This window comes from Topomyia yanbarensis, chromosome 2 (assembly GCF_030247195.1).
Source record: "Topomyia yanbarensis strain Yona2022 chromosome 2, ASM3024719v1, whole genome shotgun sequence".
Classification (NCBI taxonomy): domain Eukaryota; kingdom Metazoa; phylum Arthropoda; class Insecta; order Diptera; family Culicidae; genus Topomyia; species Topomyia yanbarensis.
In genome coordinates, this window is record NC_080671.1 from 98,033,135 (window position 1) to 98,051,782 (window position 18,648).

Genomic DNA, 18,648 nt, shown 5'->3' on the forward strand with positions numbered 1-18,648 from the left:
GTAACGACGGTAGCGCGCTAACTATTTCGCTAGCAGGAGTAGTTTTTTTTCTATGCGTATAACTAAATGAAAGCTAAACCGATCGTGCATATTTTTACATATACTTTCTACTAAGAAGTTAAACCGTACTTTCCAATATCAAACGTTATTGTTTTGACTATTCTTTCGCATAAAAACGTGTATTACAACTATTGGGCCAGGATAACCTAACATGTCGGTATAGTTGTAATAGTAATAGCTTTATTTTTCTAACTGCAAAGCTAAGTAAAAACAAAACGCAACATGAATATTTAACATATGCATATGCATAAAAATAAGTTAAACTGCAGTTTCCAGTATCAAACAAATAGCTTTGGTTATTTGTTCTCATAAAAACGTATAGTACGACTATTGGGTCAAATCAGCCTGCCATGTTGGTATAGTTGTGTTACCTGTTGCATTAGTTGTACTACCATTTCCGTTCATATCAAAATGGTACGGATAGATGTTTTCATTTTTGTTTCCACTGCTGCTCACATACTCTTATTCTGGTTCACTTTTTAATCGCCTGCTCTCTCAGTCCAGCTATCATTGATATGAGAGTTGTGTTTCTTTCTATTCTCTACATACATAGTTTGGGAATATGTAACATCTTTTTTCCATTCAAAAGATTGGGGTTGTTTAAACGAGGTTGACAACTTCAAAGTGACAATACATTACGAAAATTACGATCAATGGAAAAATAGAAATAAGTACACAAGTAGCTAGTTGTTAAATTGATTATTCGTAATTGTCCTCGTTTATTATTTTTACTTTTTGTGATTTTTAACCAACAACACAAAAACACCTTTAACCTTTAAAAACCAAAAATCAAATTTGTTACAATTGTTTCAGAAATCTGTTATTCATCGTTACGGAACCATATGATACTTTGACATCCAAACGGCAACCCCATCCCATTGAAATTTACAAATGCCGACAACCAGATGAATTCATCCGGTTCATTTTCACAGAGTCTAAAAGTAGATGGGTTCCTGAATCCAAAACAGCTAAAAGAGTCAAGATTGGTTAGAACATGCCGCAGTTATGAGTATTTTAGTTTCTGGGAACCCGGGTGCCCTTGTCGGCTGTTACGGGGTAAAAAAATCTAGAAGCCCTTGCTCAGGCCCCCCTTTTCCACATCATCAATTTTATTCCCTAAAACGCTAAGCTTCGGGATGTTCTAAGATGTCACTAAATACCAATCCCCAGCTTGGAGAAGAACACTGGAATTTCATGGATTGAAATATGAAAAGATACCCGGGTATCCTGTCGAAAACATTACTGTAAAACCAAAAAACTGAAAATACAGTAACAATTGTTTATACAATTTATATTATTATACTATTAGAATTCGATAATGTTTAATGTTCGAATCATTATATTCGTTAAAATGGTACGAAATAACCCATGTGGATGAGCGAAAACAAATATTACAACTATAGGAACATAGACTTCCAACTATAGGAACACTATCACAACTATTGGGTCTTATACAGCGTTTCCTTTTTTTAACAATTTGGCAAAAAGTAGAGGTTTAACTTACATGTATGGATTTTTTTTAGCTGTAGAATTGAAAAATCTTTCAAATAAATACAAATACATAGCATATATAAGTAAATTTGAGTTAGTTTACTTTTAAAATTGCTTAGGCGTTGGCATAGTTCATCCACTATTGGGTCATCTCCCCTATGGAAAATAATAAATGGGATGCGCCTTTTTCAAATTTTGCTTCATTCGAGCCGCCATGACAACATCAAATCACCACAAAATTTGCTTATGAGTTCAATACATGGGAGCTGTCAAGTTGTCCCCGGGCTGGTTTTTACCGAACTTTCAACAGCTAAACGTTCGGTACTTACTTATGTAAATGAGTTATTTACAGAGCGTTCGGTAATGCATTTTTCGACTCATCTGTCAAAAACTACCAACGAGCTCGGTAATTCCGGTAAATAGCCACCGGATCTTTACGGTACTTTTAGTTTTCGTATAGAATCAAAATCGCATAAATTTAAAAGTTCGGGTTTGTATTTAACATTAACTATCTTTGAAATTCCATCTTTTGTATTTCTCCATAATTAGAACAGAATTCATGAATTTAAAATGATTGAACACAATTCACTATCATACAGTTAACGCGTACATATGGGTGCGCGACATTTGGCATAAATACGTTAGGCATAAGCACGTTAGACATAATGGACGTTAGGCATAATTTTCAAAATTATAAAAGTAATCGTAAGGCTTTCGTTATTATAGAGATATCAATCCTACAATTGTTTTTTTCGAGTTTAACGAGAGAATGAAAAATACAATGCGACATATTTAACCCTTGTAAGTCTAGGGTTTTTTTCTATATTTTCCGTGGACGAGATGAAGAAAGCATCCCTTGATTTAACCCTAGAACGTTGCACTGGGGTACAAATGTACCCCCACGCCTTCTTTGGAGCCGTGTGAAAACGAGAATTCGGCATTAACCGACCTGGGACCCTAACCATAATTCAATTTAGAGTTCCTAGTAAGAGCAGGAAAAGATGGTATAGCCAGTTTGCTTATAGCCTTCGTGGAACCAGGTATCAAAGTTGGCGTGTGGTACATTTGTACCCCAGTGTTAGGTTGCCGTTAGTATTTCGTCAGGTTTCGTGCTGTCAGTGGAAATGTGATTCGTGACAATACTAGTTTAAATACTGGTTGTTTTACTACGTAAGTAACAATTCGTATTATATAATCGTTTTTAATCATTCATTTAATTAATTTAATTTAATATCGAAGCGGAGCAAAAAATTGTTATCATTTTTGATGATTTTTATTGTTTTATTGTTAATTTTTATAGTTTTTCAAAGCAATGGCTCGCAAGTATAATTTGCGCACAATAACTGCTGTAACAGAAACATTGCGTGTTACCAATGTATTACTGGTCAGAATTTTTTTTTTTCATTTCAATTTCCACCCCATTTCGTGGTATTTTCCAAAACCCGATTTTTAAACTTTCACTCTTCAAGATAATTGCACCTTTTTAAAAATATCGAAATTCCATTTTATACCCTTTCAAGACGATTCTTTCCACTTTTAGAATCATTTGATTTTTTCAAATCGGTTGAAAATTCGCAAAGTTACAGTAATTTTAGTGAAAAAGTCGAAACCGTGATTTTTTCACTTTTTATTTTGTTCAAGCCAATTTATGTATCATTGATTTAATAAATTCCATACTTTCACTTACACAGCTCCTTTCGCAATTAAAAAACGAAGAAAATGATGTATTATACATTTCTTTTGTTTGCATTTTTACCTGCGAAAATTGCGATCAAACGCATGGGGTACATTTGTACCCCAGTGCAACGTTCTAGGGTGGAAAACGCAAGTTTTAGGGTTAAGTCAACAGTTTGGTACAAGCACATTTCTGGTCTATTATATGTATAACCAATACAGTTGGATCCAAATATTTAAAATAGCCAAATAATGAAAAAAATATTAAGTTTTGGAGCCTATGGAAACTTGCAATGTTATACACAGCATCAGTCTTAGGCTACAGATTTTACGTTTGTGACGATACCTTTTTCGTTTCGGTACCTCGTCACAGTACACAAATAAACTGTTCCTCGTATCAGACAGTTTCCGTAGTTCTATTTTGATGGCCTCTAAACTATAATAATTGAACTTGAAAATATAGGTGATAATCAATATTGAAGCAGCAATATTCTTATATTCGTTGAATAAATAATGAAATGCATCATTCTTTCTTTCATGAGCTATTCTTCAAGAGCACATATTTTCTTCTTGGAAAATTGCACCATACATTTATATAAGAGCTAATCCAAGTTGATGTGCGTTATTCATACATTAAGGGTTATATACGTTCGTGATTTTCAGAGAGTTTTCTGCAAATTTTATTTGAAAATGCGAAAGACAGGTCGTTAGGAGTACTATCAAAGATAGAAAAAACAAAATGAATTACATTTTTTTTTACAAAATTCAAAACTTGTTGAGCGACTTGGCAGAACGCAAGCTGAATTCCTGCATAACACACAATCGGTTTGCTTCTTTTATTGAACGTCATATTTATTCAAGTATATACAGTAGAATAGAATGTTGATCGAGTTTGATAAGCTTCCAGAGTAATTCTACCACATATAAAAAGTTCAAAAATTTACGCTCTTTTCATTCTAGGTCATCACCGCTAAAAATTTATTTTCTTGAAGTGATAATTTATGCCTAACGTTCCTTATGCCACTAACGTCAATTATGCCTAACGTATATTATGCCTAACGTCCATTATGCCTATCGTACGTATGCCAAACGTCCGTATGCCTAACGTATTTATGCCTAATGGGATATACCCCGTACACATATGCTTTGTTCAAGTAGTGTCGAATGTTTAGACACCAATAATCTACTCAAATAACAGAAACATATTTTTTTGCTGATTGTTGATGTGCTTGTGTGATTCTGCTACATATTCGGAGCTCCCGGCAGTCGAAACAGATTATCACGGTCTAGAAGAAAATAAGAAACATAGAACCAATAAATAAGTACTTTTTTTTCAATTTGTTTTTTTGATAAGGCACGTATGCGTTAGCTTAAAGGTGTCATTTTTTCATTGTTTTACATTTTGAATTTCTTAAAACTAGGGGGTTACACATTTCAATATTATTTTGTTTTATATAATGAAACTAAAAAAAAAAAACTTTACAGCTAACTTATACATATAAAAGAGGGTATAATATAATAGTCGTAATATTTGGGGGACGGGTCATTTTGTGTGTTCTTTTTCTAGTAATTCACTTTATGATTTTTAGAAGGGAGATTGCAGGAGAAATTAATTATTAACTAAGCGGATCATTTTACAAGCTTATTAACTAGAAATAACTAGAGAGAGTTGTTCAAGATTAGGGGTAATTAATTAGGGCTATTTTAAAGTAGTGGTACTGTTGGGCATTTCTTAACGAGATTAAATATTGATCAACTAAAACTAGATGATAAGGGGGGGGGGCACATAAGTTTTGGGAAGATATTCAAGAGGAGAAGGGGTGAAGTCATACATCTGTGTATCAGAGACATGGGAGAGAGGGTGGACAAGGCTGAACGGGGGGGGGGGGGATATAAACTTTCAGTTTCCGGCATCAGGAATCAACGGCCAGGATTACAGATTCGAACGGATGTATCAAGTATTGGGACGCCGGGCGGTTTTCCTCGAGCCGGCAGGGGTTCCTCCAGACGATTTCGTAGTAAGGCTCAGATACGGATCGGAAACACACCGCGCTGGGCGTGTGATGTTGTACTGTAGATCTCGTGTTGTTGGTTCATTCGACAGATGTTTTGTCTCGTCTTGGAGTCGTATCAAACCATCGTTGGGGTACGGTAGGCGGAAGAGGGCACTTCTGGGAATGATAAGAGAAAAGATAGGGGCATTTAAATTTGGATATTGATGGTTTTGAAGAACGTGTATATGAGGGACATGTAGAGAATATCGCGGCTTGCTAGTACATCTCGAACCGGGACATTGGGTGATCTTCCTCGGGCCCAAAGGGAATCGAATAGTTGAGATCTGGCAGAACAGTACTCGGCGCATGCCCAGACAACATGTTCGATTTCGTGATAACCGTTGCCACAAGCGCAGATACCGCTATTCACGAGCCCAATACGCCGGAGATGTGCGTCCAGCGTGTAGTGATTGGACATGAGCCGAGACATCACGCGAATGAAATCCCGACCCACATCCATCCCCCTGAACCAAGGTTTCGTCGATACCTTAGGGATTATCGAATGTAGCCACCTTCCCAGTTCACCATTGCTCCATGAAGTTTGCCAACTTTCGAGGGTTCTCTGATGAGTAATACTGAAAAATTCGCTGAAGCTAATTGGTCTTTCATATATGTCACCTTGTAAAGCGCCCGCCTTAGCTAAAGAGTCCGCTTCTTTATTACCTGAAACGGAGCAATGCGAGGGAACCCAAACTAAGTTAATCTTGTACGATCTTACAGACAAACCACGCAGGCGCTCCCAGATTTTACCAAGAAAATATGGAATGTGCTTTCTAGGTTTCATTGAACGGAGAGCCTCGATTGAGCTGAGGCTATCCGAGACAATAAAGTAATGATCGGTGGGCAAAGTATCAATGATCCCAAGGGTATACTGAATAGCAGCAAGTTCTGCGACGTAAACTGAAGCAGGATCATTGAGTTTGAATGAGGCGGTTAGGTTTTGATTGAATATACCGAAGCCAGTGGAGCCGTCGAGGCTTGACCCGTCGGTGTAAAACATCTTGTTGCAGTCGACTTCTCGAAATTTACTATGAAAGATGCTTGGGATCACTTGCGGACGTATGTGATCCGGGATTCCACGAATCTCGTCTTTCATGGATGTGTCGAAGAATACAGTTGAATCAGAAGCATGAAAGAGATTGACACGGTTGGGATAGTATGAAGAAGGATTGATATTTTGTGCCATGTAATCGAAGTACAAGGACATAAATCGGGTTCAAGATATCGCATCGGATGAGCAATCGATATGAGAGGTCCCAAAATCGATTTTTCAGCGGAAAAAAATAAGTACTTACGGAAACATTGGATGAGCTGCTTATTTTGCTCCTTCTGTTCTATTTCCGGTACTTTTCCAATATCAAATCGCAATTACTAGCACTAAATAGCAAAAACGAACGGGATCTACAAAATAATTTTCAACTTTGCAAATGGCCGCGGTTTGGCAGGTCATTTTCATGAATTCACCAAATTTCGGTAATTGAGCGTTAGTTTTACAATCCGTTCGGTAACTTTTTTTACCGTATTCGGGAGTATTCCGGTTTTACCGTATGCATTGCAATTTTATTTACAGAATTTGGTAAAAGAGATTGTATCTAACATACTGTTCGGTATTTTTTTACAAAACTTCTGTAAAGTAAGTCATGGTTACCGAAACATCTGCTATTTTTTCTATTTACCGAACTATTCCGTCAAAAAATTTACCGAACTGCGAAATCAAATCTGAGTGTGTAGGTACAGAGAACAGACATATAAACTGGAACAAACAGTCCTGAAAAACCTGTGTAAGCATTTAAACGAAAATACGTTGAATATCACCATCGTATACAGATTCGCATGCATGAATCACCATTGTATTGCTACTTTCTGGTGGCATTTCAAAAAGAACGGTTTTATTTCTTACACACATTGAAAACTATACTTGTAGGTCAGTTCTCAGTGATATAGGGCAGCCTTAAAGAGCCGCTAAGCCCTTTGTTCTTATATACTGCTGATATAGTGCCTGAAATGGCAAATTATCGTGCTATTACTGAGCAGATATTGACAGCCCGTTTTTTCATTACTAATGCTGTAAATTTACACGATTTTTTCTAAGTGTATGGCCAAAGCGATTTTGGGGTGTCATTAGTGATTTAGACTGTTATAGTGGTATCAGTTTATATGTGTTGTCGCACTCTTAACCCTCAAAAGGCAAGCTATAATTGTGACTTCAAGAAGCATCACTCCTAAGACCCGACGAAATCGTAAGCCTCTTTTTTGTCGTTTTATTAGTGAGAGAATCGAAGCCCCGAAAACATTCGATCATTTGTATTTCAAATTACAAGTTCATTGAAACTAGAGAACAGTAACTAGCCGGGCCACTGAGATCCCTTGCCTTTTTGAGGGTTAAAGCCGTAACACCGGAAACGGATTCAGATCGAGATAACATTCAATAGCAGCCGAACATTTTTTCTATGTAACATAAAATCTAGTCGATTCATGCATTTTGGAGATATTTGGCATCGAAAGTACGAACTCGATTTCATGTGGTCCCCTTAAGAAAAAAAAATGTTCCGGCTTATGTAGGAATTTCATATGTGACTGGAAGGTTCGATCTATATCTCCGGAACCATATAACCGATCCGTACGAAATTTTATAGACATCTATGGCGATTACATACTTTTCATTAGGGACTAAGTTTGTGAAGATCGTCCCAACTACCCCTGATAAACTTATGTGAGTTTGTTAATTTTTATAGGTGGCGATTCTTCCGGGACACTTCCGGAACCGTCTACGATGGTCAATGCGGTCGACGAGACATTGGATGGCATTCAGTGACCTAGAACTGCTAATGCAAGTTGTTTGACAAATAGATATATTCATTTTAGCGAAATTTTTACCTTTTTGCCTTCATCGAGGTATCATTTTGAATCGGAATTTTCTATGTGACCGCATGCCACAACCCGCAACACCGGAACCGTAAGTCGGATCAGAATTAAACTTAACCCTCTAGTTCCCAACACTGCCTCTAGGCGGTCTCTATAAAAATCTAAATAACACTACTAAAACATGATTGTATGTTGTCATCCGCATTAGCATTTCTTCCCAACGCTCACACCTTTCATACACACACATTGTTTGAATAATCGTAGCTTTCTGTTAAAGGCAATTGAAGCTCAAAGTTGAAAATTTGATGAAAACGTGGAAAAAACTATTTTGTGTTTAATGGTAATCTTCTTTAAACAAATTTTAACTATTTTTGGGAATTTTTGTAACTAAAAAAATATTTTTGTGTAAAATGTTAGTAGCATTTTACTGTAGATGTGAATTGGTTTAGTGGAATAATTCGGAAGTTTAGCTTTTTTGGTAAAACACTTTTCCCGCCTAAAGGCGGTGCTGGGCACCCGGGCGAAAAAAAATTTCAGTCTTTTGTGATTACTTATCGTACCGAAACTAACTTTATGTGCAATTTTAGCTGAAAAGAAGCATGTTTTAAAATCTTTGGGTGAATGCTGCTGTTAGAATATGGATGTCCTTATCATTTAATTATAGTTAGGGGAGTTTGGGGTAAGTTGGCGGAATCTTTTTTCTCCTTTTGTATTAGACATATTGCGCTGTTTATAGTCCTGCACAACAAGTACTGTGTAATACAGTCTCCCATGTACTTATGTTGCATTACATTCTGTTTCGTTCAGGTTAAGCGTTAAGTTTTCGAGCATATTAGAGTGAAGAGCCCATTTTAGTCGTATTAAGGAGGGTGCCTCACTCACACTCACTAACGCTGCTCTAATCACCGGCTTCACATGGTTAGGGCGAAAATAGGCTCATTACTCTAGGTAAAGTTTTTAAATTTCAGCATTTTTGTTATTTAGAGCTAGTTCAAACCTATTCCACGAAAGACTAGATTTTTCGATAGCGCGCGAAAAGAACTTTCCGTGGCCATATATACAATATACGTATCCACAAACAAAATTTGTTCTTTTTTGTTTGTTTACTTCGGAATTTTATCTGAAGTATCTCGAAAATTCTCTTTTACACGATATTCTTCAATTAAAAAATAAAACATGAAAAAAGTTTTTGCTTTTTATTCGCTCAGGTGCCCAACACCGCCTCTAGGCGGCATACTTATTTTAAGGCTTTAATGAAAAATCCACTGCTTATTTGAATTATCAACATTATTTTCGTTTTTCTCATCACGAAACTCACCTACAAAAGTTTTTTCAAGCCAAATAAAAATTTGGGCACTAGAGGGATAATAGCAGTTTATGGGGTAGTAAAAGCTTTCATTTAAGTGAATGTTTAACGACTGTGGGTATATACTTATTATGCGAGTTTCGGCAAAGCAGTCAATAAAACAGCAAAAACGATTTGTTGTTTCAATGTCCGACAGTTTCGGTGAATGTATTTCACCTTTTTCAAGGATTCTGTAATTTTTAGTATTTCCGTTACAAATATGTCCGTTTGTCTGTGAATGAATACTTACAGAAACTATACGTTTTGTTGTTGTGTATGTTTGTATGTCCAACATTGGTTGTCTATAGTGTGTAATTTGTAATGGCGTCCGATAGTGACTATTTTTAGGAATAACGATTTTATAAAAATTATTGGCTGTACATCTGTTTGCTTACTTACATCATGTGTAACAATATTTATGCGACTCACTGTTAACAGAATGAAAAAGCTTGCTCGCTATAATTCTACAAAGCTTGATTTTCTGTGCACTAGTTAGAGCGAATATTTTTTGGTTTGTGTCTCTCCTTTTCCGTCTACTATTTTTGACATGTTCATTTATGTATGTGTGTGAGTGTGTGGTGTCATAGTCGTATTTTGACAGTTATTGTCGTATATGCTACGTTTGTTTTGGTTTTTGAGAGAATGTATAATTCCAGCATAGATTGTGTTTAAGCCTTCAGTGTCTGTACGTCTGTTGATACTATTTTCATTGGTGATGATGTGGCAAACTTCGATGAACGGTAGTGCATGTTTTTTGTTGTGTTTGTCTATAATTTTTGTGTTTTTTAGGTCGAATCTATGATCCTGGGCGATGCTGTGTTCTAACAAGGCAGTTTTTTCCTTAAGTGCTACGATTTCTGGGTCGGTGGCGGTGAGTCCTAGTTGTTTGTATTTATCCAGTGCATTGTAGTGTGTTTGATGTCCGTAGATCCTAGTTTTTAATTTGTTAGTCGTCATACCTATGTAACATGCTGGACAGGATTCGCATGGAATGCTGTATATTATGTTGTTTTGTTGATCGTCAGGTACTGGATCCTTTAGCTTTGTGAATAAGTGTCTAACTGTTCTCGTGTTGTGATGTGCTAGTCGTATGTTTTTGTAATCGTTTTTCAGGTGCTTGTCGATTTTGTTCGACAGGTGAGGTATGTATGCTATAGATCGGTAAGTATATTGCAGGGTTTCTTCATTTGCTGGTGGGATGAGTATGTTGCTGTGGTTCCGTTCGTGCATTCGGTTGATTAGTCGGTTTCGTAGGTTTCTTGGATAATTGTTTAAACTCAGCTGTTGGTGTATTATTTGTGATTTTTCATTAGCCTGTAGATTGGTGGACAAGTGGGTGACTTTTTGAATGAAGTTTTGGGCCATATTTAGTTTTTGATGAAGCGGGTGGAACGAGTAGTAGTCCAAGAATCTGCCACTAGCAATGGGTTTTATGTACCATTCACTTTTGATGGTTTGGGTGTCTGTTCGAATTAGTAGTAAGTCCAAAAAGGGTATTTTCTTATCTACTTCAGTTTCATAAGTGAACTGGATGTGCTCGTTGTAACTATTGAATGTTTGTAGAACATGGTTTAGTTGATCCATTGGTATGGCTAGAAGTAGGTCGTCGACGAATTTTTTAATGAAGGCTGGTTTGCAATTGAGAGTTCTGGTTACTGTATCTAGTAGTGTTTCCATAATCAAGTCGGCTAATGCTGGCGAGAGTGGGTTTCCCATCGCTGTTCCAAAAATCTGTAGGTAATGTTTGTTGTCGTATTTGAAGTAGCTTGAGTCGATGCAAAACTCTACAATTTCTAGAAATAAGTCCAGATTTATGTTTGTGTTAGACTTGATCTCATTCCATCTTATGATGATGTCGTGTATCACTAACGACTTAGGGATTGATGTAAAGAGAGCGGTAACGTCTAGTGAGACGAGCACATATCCGGGTGGAAGGGTTATAGAGTTGATAAAGTCACAGAAAGAGTATGAGTCCTTGATGTTGTATTGACTGGTGATAGAGTTGTTAATGATTTGTCCTACAAATTTGGACAAGTTGTAGGAAGGAGCTGTCATATTTGGTACAACCGGTCTAAGAGGGAGCCCATCTTTATGGGCCTTGGGTTGACCGTATATCCTCGGGCATACTGCATTGTATGTTGTTAGTTGCGCTGCTGATTTCTTGTCAATGAGGTTTAGGTTTAGGAGGCGTTTTGCAAAGTCATTGTTCATCTTTTGAAAGCGGGGCGTGGGATCTCGTTTGGTGGGTAAGTATGTTTTCTGGTCGTTGAGTAGTTTGAGCATTTTCTGTTTGTAATCATTCGCTGTTATAAGTACCGTCTTGTTCCCTTTGTCTGACTGGGTGATGTATATGTCTGGATTTTGGCGGATGAACCCCTTGGTAATTTTTGTAGCTTTTTCACAGAACTTCGTCAGTTCATCTGTGCGATTATGGTGGTTGTTGTAGTGAATGAAGTTGAGGGTGGAATTGGCTATTGCACATCTGGTTTTGTCTTGGACTGTCGTATCTGGATTTGTTTTAAGTATATTCTCTACATCAGCTATCAAATGGAAGAATGGGATTTCTTGATTTGTTGTTGCTGGAAGAGCAAATTTTGGTCCTAGGCTAAGTAATATTTCCGTTTCTGGTGGGATTGGTTTGCTGGTGCTGTTGTGTATGGCCTTTTGATTGTAGACTGGAGTGGTGTTGTTGGTTGCTTCTGCTGTCTTGCGAATTATTCTATTGAACTTTTGTTTGGTGCTGTTGGTTTTGTTCTGGACTTGTTTGTTGTGGTAATTTGATTGACTCATGAAGAAAGACGCTGTAATGTCTTCGGTAATATTTGATTCTTTAATACTAGTTGCTATTTCTGCTTGTTGTTGTTTCAGTGTTTTCAATTTTTGATAGGTGTTTCGAATTTCTATATTTAGAATAGCTTTCTTGAAACGTGTGATGCATTTTTGTAGTTTCTTTATATATGGACCATTCTCCTCTAGTAAAGGGTATGTGAAACGGAAATTTGTCGTTATGTGCGCTGGGAAAACACCTCTTTTGCGACAGCGTATAAGGAAAGACTTTCGGCTTATCATACTGGCCAGTTTAGAGACTGTTTTCGCGTAGTCTTTCAGCATGACTCGTGAAGGTTCGCCGAACTGGGCAGCTACATTTTGATAGAAGTGGACGTTGGAAAAATTGGCCATTTTGTTTGATCTAGGTGAATGTTTAACGACTGTGGGTATATACTTATTATGCGAGTTTCGGCAAAGCAGTCAATAAAACAGCAAAAACGATTTGTTGTTTCAATGTCCGACAGTTTCGGTGAATGTATTTCACCTTTTTCAAGGATTCTGTAATTTTTAGTATTTCCGTTACAAATATGTCCGTTTATCTGTGAATGAATACTTACAGAAACTATACGTTTTGTTGTTGTGTATGTTTGTATGTCCAACATTGGTTGTCTATAGTGTGTAATTTGTAATGGCGTCCGATAGTGACTATTTTTAGGAATAACGATTTTATAAAAATTATTGGCTGTACATCTGTTTGCTTACTTACATCATGTGTAACAATATTTATGCGACTCACTGTTAACAGAATGAAAAAGCTTGCTCGCTATAATTCTACAAAGCTTGATTTTCTGTGCACTAGTTAGAGCGAATATTTTTTTTGGTTTGTGTCTCTCCTTTTCCGTCTACTATTTTTGACATGTTCATTTATGTATGTGTGTGAGTGTGTGGTGTCATAGTCGTATTTTGACAGTTATTGTCGTATATGCTACGTTTGTTTTGGTTTTTGAGAGAATGTATAATTCCAGCATAGATTGTGTTTAAGCCTTCAGTGTCTGTACGTCTGTTGATACTATTTTCATTGGTGATGATGTGGCAAACTTCGATGAACGGTAGTGCATGTTTTTTGTTGTGTTTGTCTATAATTTTTGTGTTTTTTAGGTCGAATCTATGATCCTGGGCGATGCTGTGTTCTAACAAGGCAGTTTTTTCCTTAAGTGCTACGATTTCTGGGTCGGTGGCGGTGAGTCCTAGTTGTTTGTATTTATCCAGTGCATTGTAGTGTGTTTGATGTCCGTAGATCCTAGTTTTTAATTTGTTAGTCGTCATACCTATGTAACATGCTGGACAGGATTCGCATGGAATGCTGTATATTATGTTGTTTTGTTGATCGTCAGGTACTGGATCCTTTAGCTTTGTGAATAAGTGTCTAACTGTTCTCGTGTTGTGATGTGCTAGTCGTATGTTTTTGTAATCGTTTTTCAGGTGCTTGTCGATTTTGTTCGACAGGTGAGGTATGTATGCTATAGATCGGTAAGTATATTGCAGGGTTTCTTCATTTGCTGGTGGGATGAGTATGTTGCTGTGGTTCCGTTCGTGCATTCGGTTGATTAGTCGGTTTCGTAGGTTTCTTGGATAATTGTTTAAACTCAGCTGTTGGTGTATTATTTGTGATTTTTCATTAGCCTGTAGATTGGTGGACAAGTGGGTGACTTTTTGAATGAAGTTTTGGGCCATATTTAGTTTTTGATGAAGCGGGTGGAACGAGTAGTAGTCCAAGAATCTGCCACTAGCAATGGGTTTTATGTACCATTCACTTTTGATGGTTTGGGTGTCTGTTCGAATTAGTAGTAAGTCCAAAAAGGGTATTTTCTTATCTACTTCAGTTTCATAAGTGAACTGGATGTGCTCGTTGTAACTATTGAATGTTTGTAGAACATGGTTTAGTTGATCCATTGGTATGGCTAGAAGTAGGTCGTCGACGAATTTTTTAATGAAGGCTGGTTTGCAATTGAGAGTTCTGGTTACTGTATCTAGTAGTGTTTCCATAATCAAGTCGGCTAATGCTGGCGAGAGTGGGTTTCCCATCGCTGTTCCAAAAATCTGTAGGTAATGTTTGTTGTCGTATTTGAAGTAGCTTGAGTCGATGCAAAACTCTACAATTTCTAGAAATAAGTCCAGATTTATGTTTGTGTTAGACTTGATCTCATTCCATCTTATGATGATGTCGTGTATCACTAACGACTTAGGGATTGATGTAAAGAGAGCGGTAACGTCTAGTGAGACGAGCACATATCCGGGTGGAAGGGTTATAGAGTTGATAAAGTCACAGAAAGAGTATGAGTCCTTGATGTTGTATTGACTGGTGATAGAGTTGTTAATGATTTGTCCTACAAATTTGGACAAGTTGTAGGAAGGAGCTGTCATATTTGGTACAACCGGTCTAAGAGGGAGCCCATCTTTATGGGCCTTGGGTTGACCGTATATCCTCGGGCATACTGCATTGTATGTTGTTAGTTGCGCTGCTGATTTCTTGTCAATGAGGTTTAGGTTTAGGAGGCGTTTTGCAAAGTCATTGTTCATCTTTTGAAAGCGGGGCGTGGGATCTCGTTTGGTGGGTAAGTATGTTTTCTGGTCGTTGAGTAGTTTGAGCATTTTCTGTTTGTAATCATTCGCTGTTATAAGTACCGTCTTGTTCCCTTTGTCTGACTGGGTGATGTATATGTCTGGATTTTGGCGGATGAACCCCTTGGTAATTTTTGTAGCTTTTTCACAGAACTTCGTCAGTTCATCTGTGCGATTATGGTGGTTGTTGTAGTGAATGAAGTTGAGGGTGGAATTGGCTATTGCACATCTGGTTTTGTCTTGGACTGTCGTATCTGGATTTGTTTTAAGTATATTCTCTACATCAGCTATCAAATGGAAGAATGGGATTTCTTGATTTGTTGTTGCTGGAAGAGCAAATTTTGGTCCTAGGCTAAGTAATATTTCCGTTTCTGGTGGGATTGGTTTGCTGGTGCTGTTGTGTATGGCCTTTTGATTGTAGACTGGAGTGGTGTTGTTGGTTGCTTCTGCTGTCTTGCGAATTATTCTATTGAACTTTTGTTTGGTGCTGTTGGTTTTGTTCTGGACTTGTTTGTTGTGGTAATTTGATTGACTCATGAAGAAAGACGCTGTAATGTCTTCGGTAATATTTGATTCTTTAATACTAGTTGCTATTTCTGCTTGTTGTTGTTTCAGTGTTTTCAATTTTTGATAGGTGTTTCGAATTTCTATATTTAGAATAGCTTTCTTGAAACGTGTGATGCATTTTTGTAGTTTCTTTATATATGGACCATTCTCCTCTAGTAAAGGGTATGTGAAACGGAAATTTGTCGTTATGTGCGCTGGGAAAACACCTCTTTTGCGACAGCGTATAAGGAAAGACTTTCGGCTTATCATACTGGCCAGTTTAGAGACTGTTTTCGCGTAGTCTTTCAGCATGACTCGTGAAGGTTCGCCGAACTGGGCAGCTACATTTTGATAGAAGTGGACGTTGGAAAAATTGGCCATTTTGTTTGATCTAGGTGAATGTTTAACGACTGTGGGTATATACTTATTATGCGAGTTTCGGCAAAGCAGTCAATAAAACAGCAAAAACGATTTGTTGTTTCAATGTCCGACAGTTTCGGTGAATGTATTTCACCTTTTTCAAGGATTCTGTAATTTTTAGTATTTCCGTTACAAATATGTCCGTTTGTCTGTGAATGAATACTTACAGAAACTATACGTTTTGTTGTTGTGTATGTTTGTATGTCCAACATTGGTTGTCTATAGTGTGTAATTTGTAATGGCGTCCGATAGTGACTATTTTTAGGAATAACGATTTTATAAAAATTATTGGCTGTACATCTGTTTGCTTACTTACATCATGTGTAACAATATTTATGCGACTCACTGTTAACAGAATGAAAAAGCTTGCTCGCTATAATTCTACAAAGCTTGATTTTCTGTGCACTAGTTAGAGCGAATATTTTTTGGTTTGTGTCTCTCCTTTTCCGTCTACTATTTTTGACATGTTCATTTATGTATGTGTGTGAGTGTGTGGTGTCATAGTCGTATTTTGACAGTTATTGTCGTATATGCTACGTTTGTTTTGGTTTTTGAGAGAATGTATAATTCCAGCATAGATTGTGTTTAAGCCTTCAGTGTCTGTACGTCTGTTGATACTATTTTCATTGGTGATGATGTGGCAAACTTCGATGAACGGTAGTGCATGTTTTTTGTTGTGTTTGTCTATAATTTTTGTGTTTTTTAGGTCGAATCTATGATCCTGGGCGATGCTGTGTTCTAACAAGGCAGTTTTTTCCTTAAGTGCTACGATTTCTGGGTCGGTGGCGGTGAGTCCTAGTTGTTTGTATTTATCCAGTGCATTGTAGTGTGTTTGATGTCCGTAGATCCTAGTTTTTAATTTGTTAGTCGTCATACCTATGTAACATGCTGGACAGGATTCGCATGGAATGCTGTATATTATGTTGTTTTGTTGATCGTCAGGTACTGGATCCTTTAGCTTTGTGAATAAGTGTCTAACTGTTCTCGTGTTGTGATGTGCTAGTCGTATGTTTTTGTAATCGTTTTTCAGGTGCTTGTCGATTTTGTTCGACAGGTGAGGTATGTATGCTATAGATCGGTAAGTATATTGCAGGGTTTCTTCATTTGCTGGTGGGATGAGTATGTTGCTGTGGTTCCGTTCGTGCATTCGGTTGATTAGTCGGTTTCGTAGGTTTCTTGGATAATTGTTTAAACTCAGCTGTTGGTGTATTATTTGTGATTTTTCATTAGCCTGTAGATTGGTGGACAAGTGGGTGACTTTTTGAATGAAGTTTTGGGCCATATTTAGTTTTTGATGAAGCGGGTGGAACGAGTAGTAGTCCAAGAATCTGCCACTAGCAATGGGTTTTATGTACCATTCACTTTTGATGGTTTGGGTGTCTGTTCGAATTAGTAGTAAGTCCAAAAAGGGTATTTTCTTATCTACTTCAGTTTCATAAGTGAACTGGATGTGCTCGTTGTAACTATTGAATGTTTGTAGAACATGGTTTAGTTGATCCATTGGTATGGCTAGAAGTAGGTCGTCGACGAATTTTTTAATGAAGGCTGGTTTGCAATTGAGAGTTCTGGTTACTGTATCTAGTAGTGTTTCCATAATCAAGTCGGCTAATGCTGGCGAGAGTGGGTTTCCCATCGCTGTTCCAAAAATCTGTAGGTAATGTTTGTTGTCGTATTTGAAGTAGCTTGAGTCGATGCAAAACTCTACAATTTCTAGAAATAAGTCCAGATTTATGTTTGTGTTAGACTTGATCTCATTCCATCTTATGATGATGTCGTGTATCACTAACGACTTAGGGATTGATGTAAAGAGAGCGGTAACGTCTAGTGAGACGAGCACATATCCGGGTGGAAGGGTTATAGAGTTGATAAAGTCACAGAAAGAGTATGAGTCCTTGATGTTGTATTGACTGGTGATAGAGTTGTTAATGATTTGTCCTACAAATTTGGACAAGTTGTAGGAAGGAGCTGTCATATTTGGTACAACCGGTCTAAGAGGGAGCCCATCTTTATGGGCCTTGGGTTGACCGTATATCCTCGGGCATACTGCATTGTATGTTGTTAGTTGCGCTGCTGATTTCTTGTCAATGAGGTTTAGGTTTAGGAGGCGTTTTGCAAAGTCATTGTTCATCTTTTGAAAGCGGGGCGTGGGATCTCGTTTGGTGGGTAAGTATGTTTTCTGGTCGCTGAGTAGTTTGAGCATTTTCTGTTTGTAATCATTCGCTGTTATAAGTACCGTCTTGTACCCTTTGTCTGACTGGGTGATGTATATGTCTGGATTTTGGCGGATGAACCCCTTGGTAATTTTTGTAGCTTTTTCACAGAACTTCGTCAGTTCATCTGTGCGATTATGGTGGTTGTTGTAGTGAATGAAGTTGAGGGTGGAATTGGCTATTGCACATCTGGTTTTGTCTTGGACTGTCGTATCTGGATTTGTTTTAAGTATATTCTCTACATCAGCTATCAAATGGAAGAATGGGATTTCTTGATTTGTTGTTGCTGGAAGAGCAAATTTTGGTCCTAGGCTAAGTAATATTTCCGTTTCTGGTGGGATTGGTTTGCTGGTGCTGTTGTGTATGGCCTTTTGATTGTAGACTGGAGTGGTGTTGTTGGTTGCTTCTGCTGTCTTGCGAATTATTCTATTGAACTTTTGTTTGGTGCTGTTGGTTTTGTTCTGGACTTGTTTGTTGTGGTAATTTGATTGACTCATGAAGAAAGACGCTGTAATGTCTTCGGTAATATTTGATTCTTTAATACTAGTTGCTATTTCTGCTTGTTGTTGTTTCAGTGTTTTCAATTTTTGAT

General features: G+C 37.4%; 3 protein-coding genes across 3 annotated transcripts; all 3 read right to left on the reverse strand.

The window, feature by feature from the left end:
* Window positions 1-9,570: 9,570 nt before the first annotated feature.
* LOC131684559 (uncharacterized) lies at window positions 9,571-11,679 on the reverse strand. The gene is made up of 2 exons (XM_058967551.1): window positions 9,889-11,679; window positions 9,571-9,827 (listed from the first exon to the last, which is right to left on the reverse strand). Exon 1 carries the CDS (start codon window positions 11,542-11,544, stop codon window positions 10,045-10,047), a length of 1,500 nt encoding a protein of 499 aa, XP_058823534.1. The 5' UTR covers window positions 11,545-11,679; the 3' UTR covers window positions 9,571-9,827; window positions 9,889-10,044.
* A 1,220-nt stretch (window positions 11,680-12,899) lies between these two features.
* On the reverse strand, window positions 12,900-14,823 carry LOC131678930 (uncharacterized). Its single transcript, XM_058959381.1, has 2 exons — window positions 13,025-14,823; window positions 12,900-12,963 (listed from the first exon to the last, which is right to left on the reverse strand). Exon 1 carries the CDS (start codon window positions 14,680-14,682, stop codon window positions 13,183-13,185), a length of 1,500 nt encoding a protein of 499 aa, XP_058815364.1. The 5' UTR covers window positions 14,683-14,823; the 3' UTR covers window positions 12,900-12,963; window positions 13,025-13,182.
* A 290-nt stretch (window positions 14,824-15,113) lies between these two features.
* LOC131678929 (uncharacterized) lies at window positions 15,114-18,019 on the reverse strand. Its single transcript, XM_058959380.1, has 2 exons — window positions 16,163-18,019; window positions 15,114-16,101 (listed from the first exon to the last, which is right to left on the reverse strand). Exon 1 carries the CDS (start codon window positions 17,972-17,974, stop codon window positions 16,319-16,321), a length of 1,656 nt encoding a protein of 551 aa, XP_058815363.1. The 5' UTR covers window positions 17,975-18,019; the 3' UTR covers window positions 15,114-16,101; window positions 16,163-16,318.
* Window positions 18,020-18,648: the final 629 nt, after the last annotated feature.

Coding starts and splice junctions, on each gene's coding strand:
- LOC131684559 (XM_058967551.1), bottom strand. CDS start 11,544: ATGACAGCTCCTTCCTACAACTTGTCCAAATTTGTAGGACAAATCATT.
- LOC131678930 (XM_058959381.1), bottom strand. CDS start 14,682: ATGACAGCTCCTTCCTACAACTTGTCCAAATTTGTAGGACAAATCATT.
- LOC131678929 (XM_058959380.1), bottom strand. CDS start 17,974: ATGAACAATGACTTTGCAAAACGCCTCCTAAACCTAAACCTCATTGAC.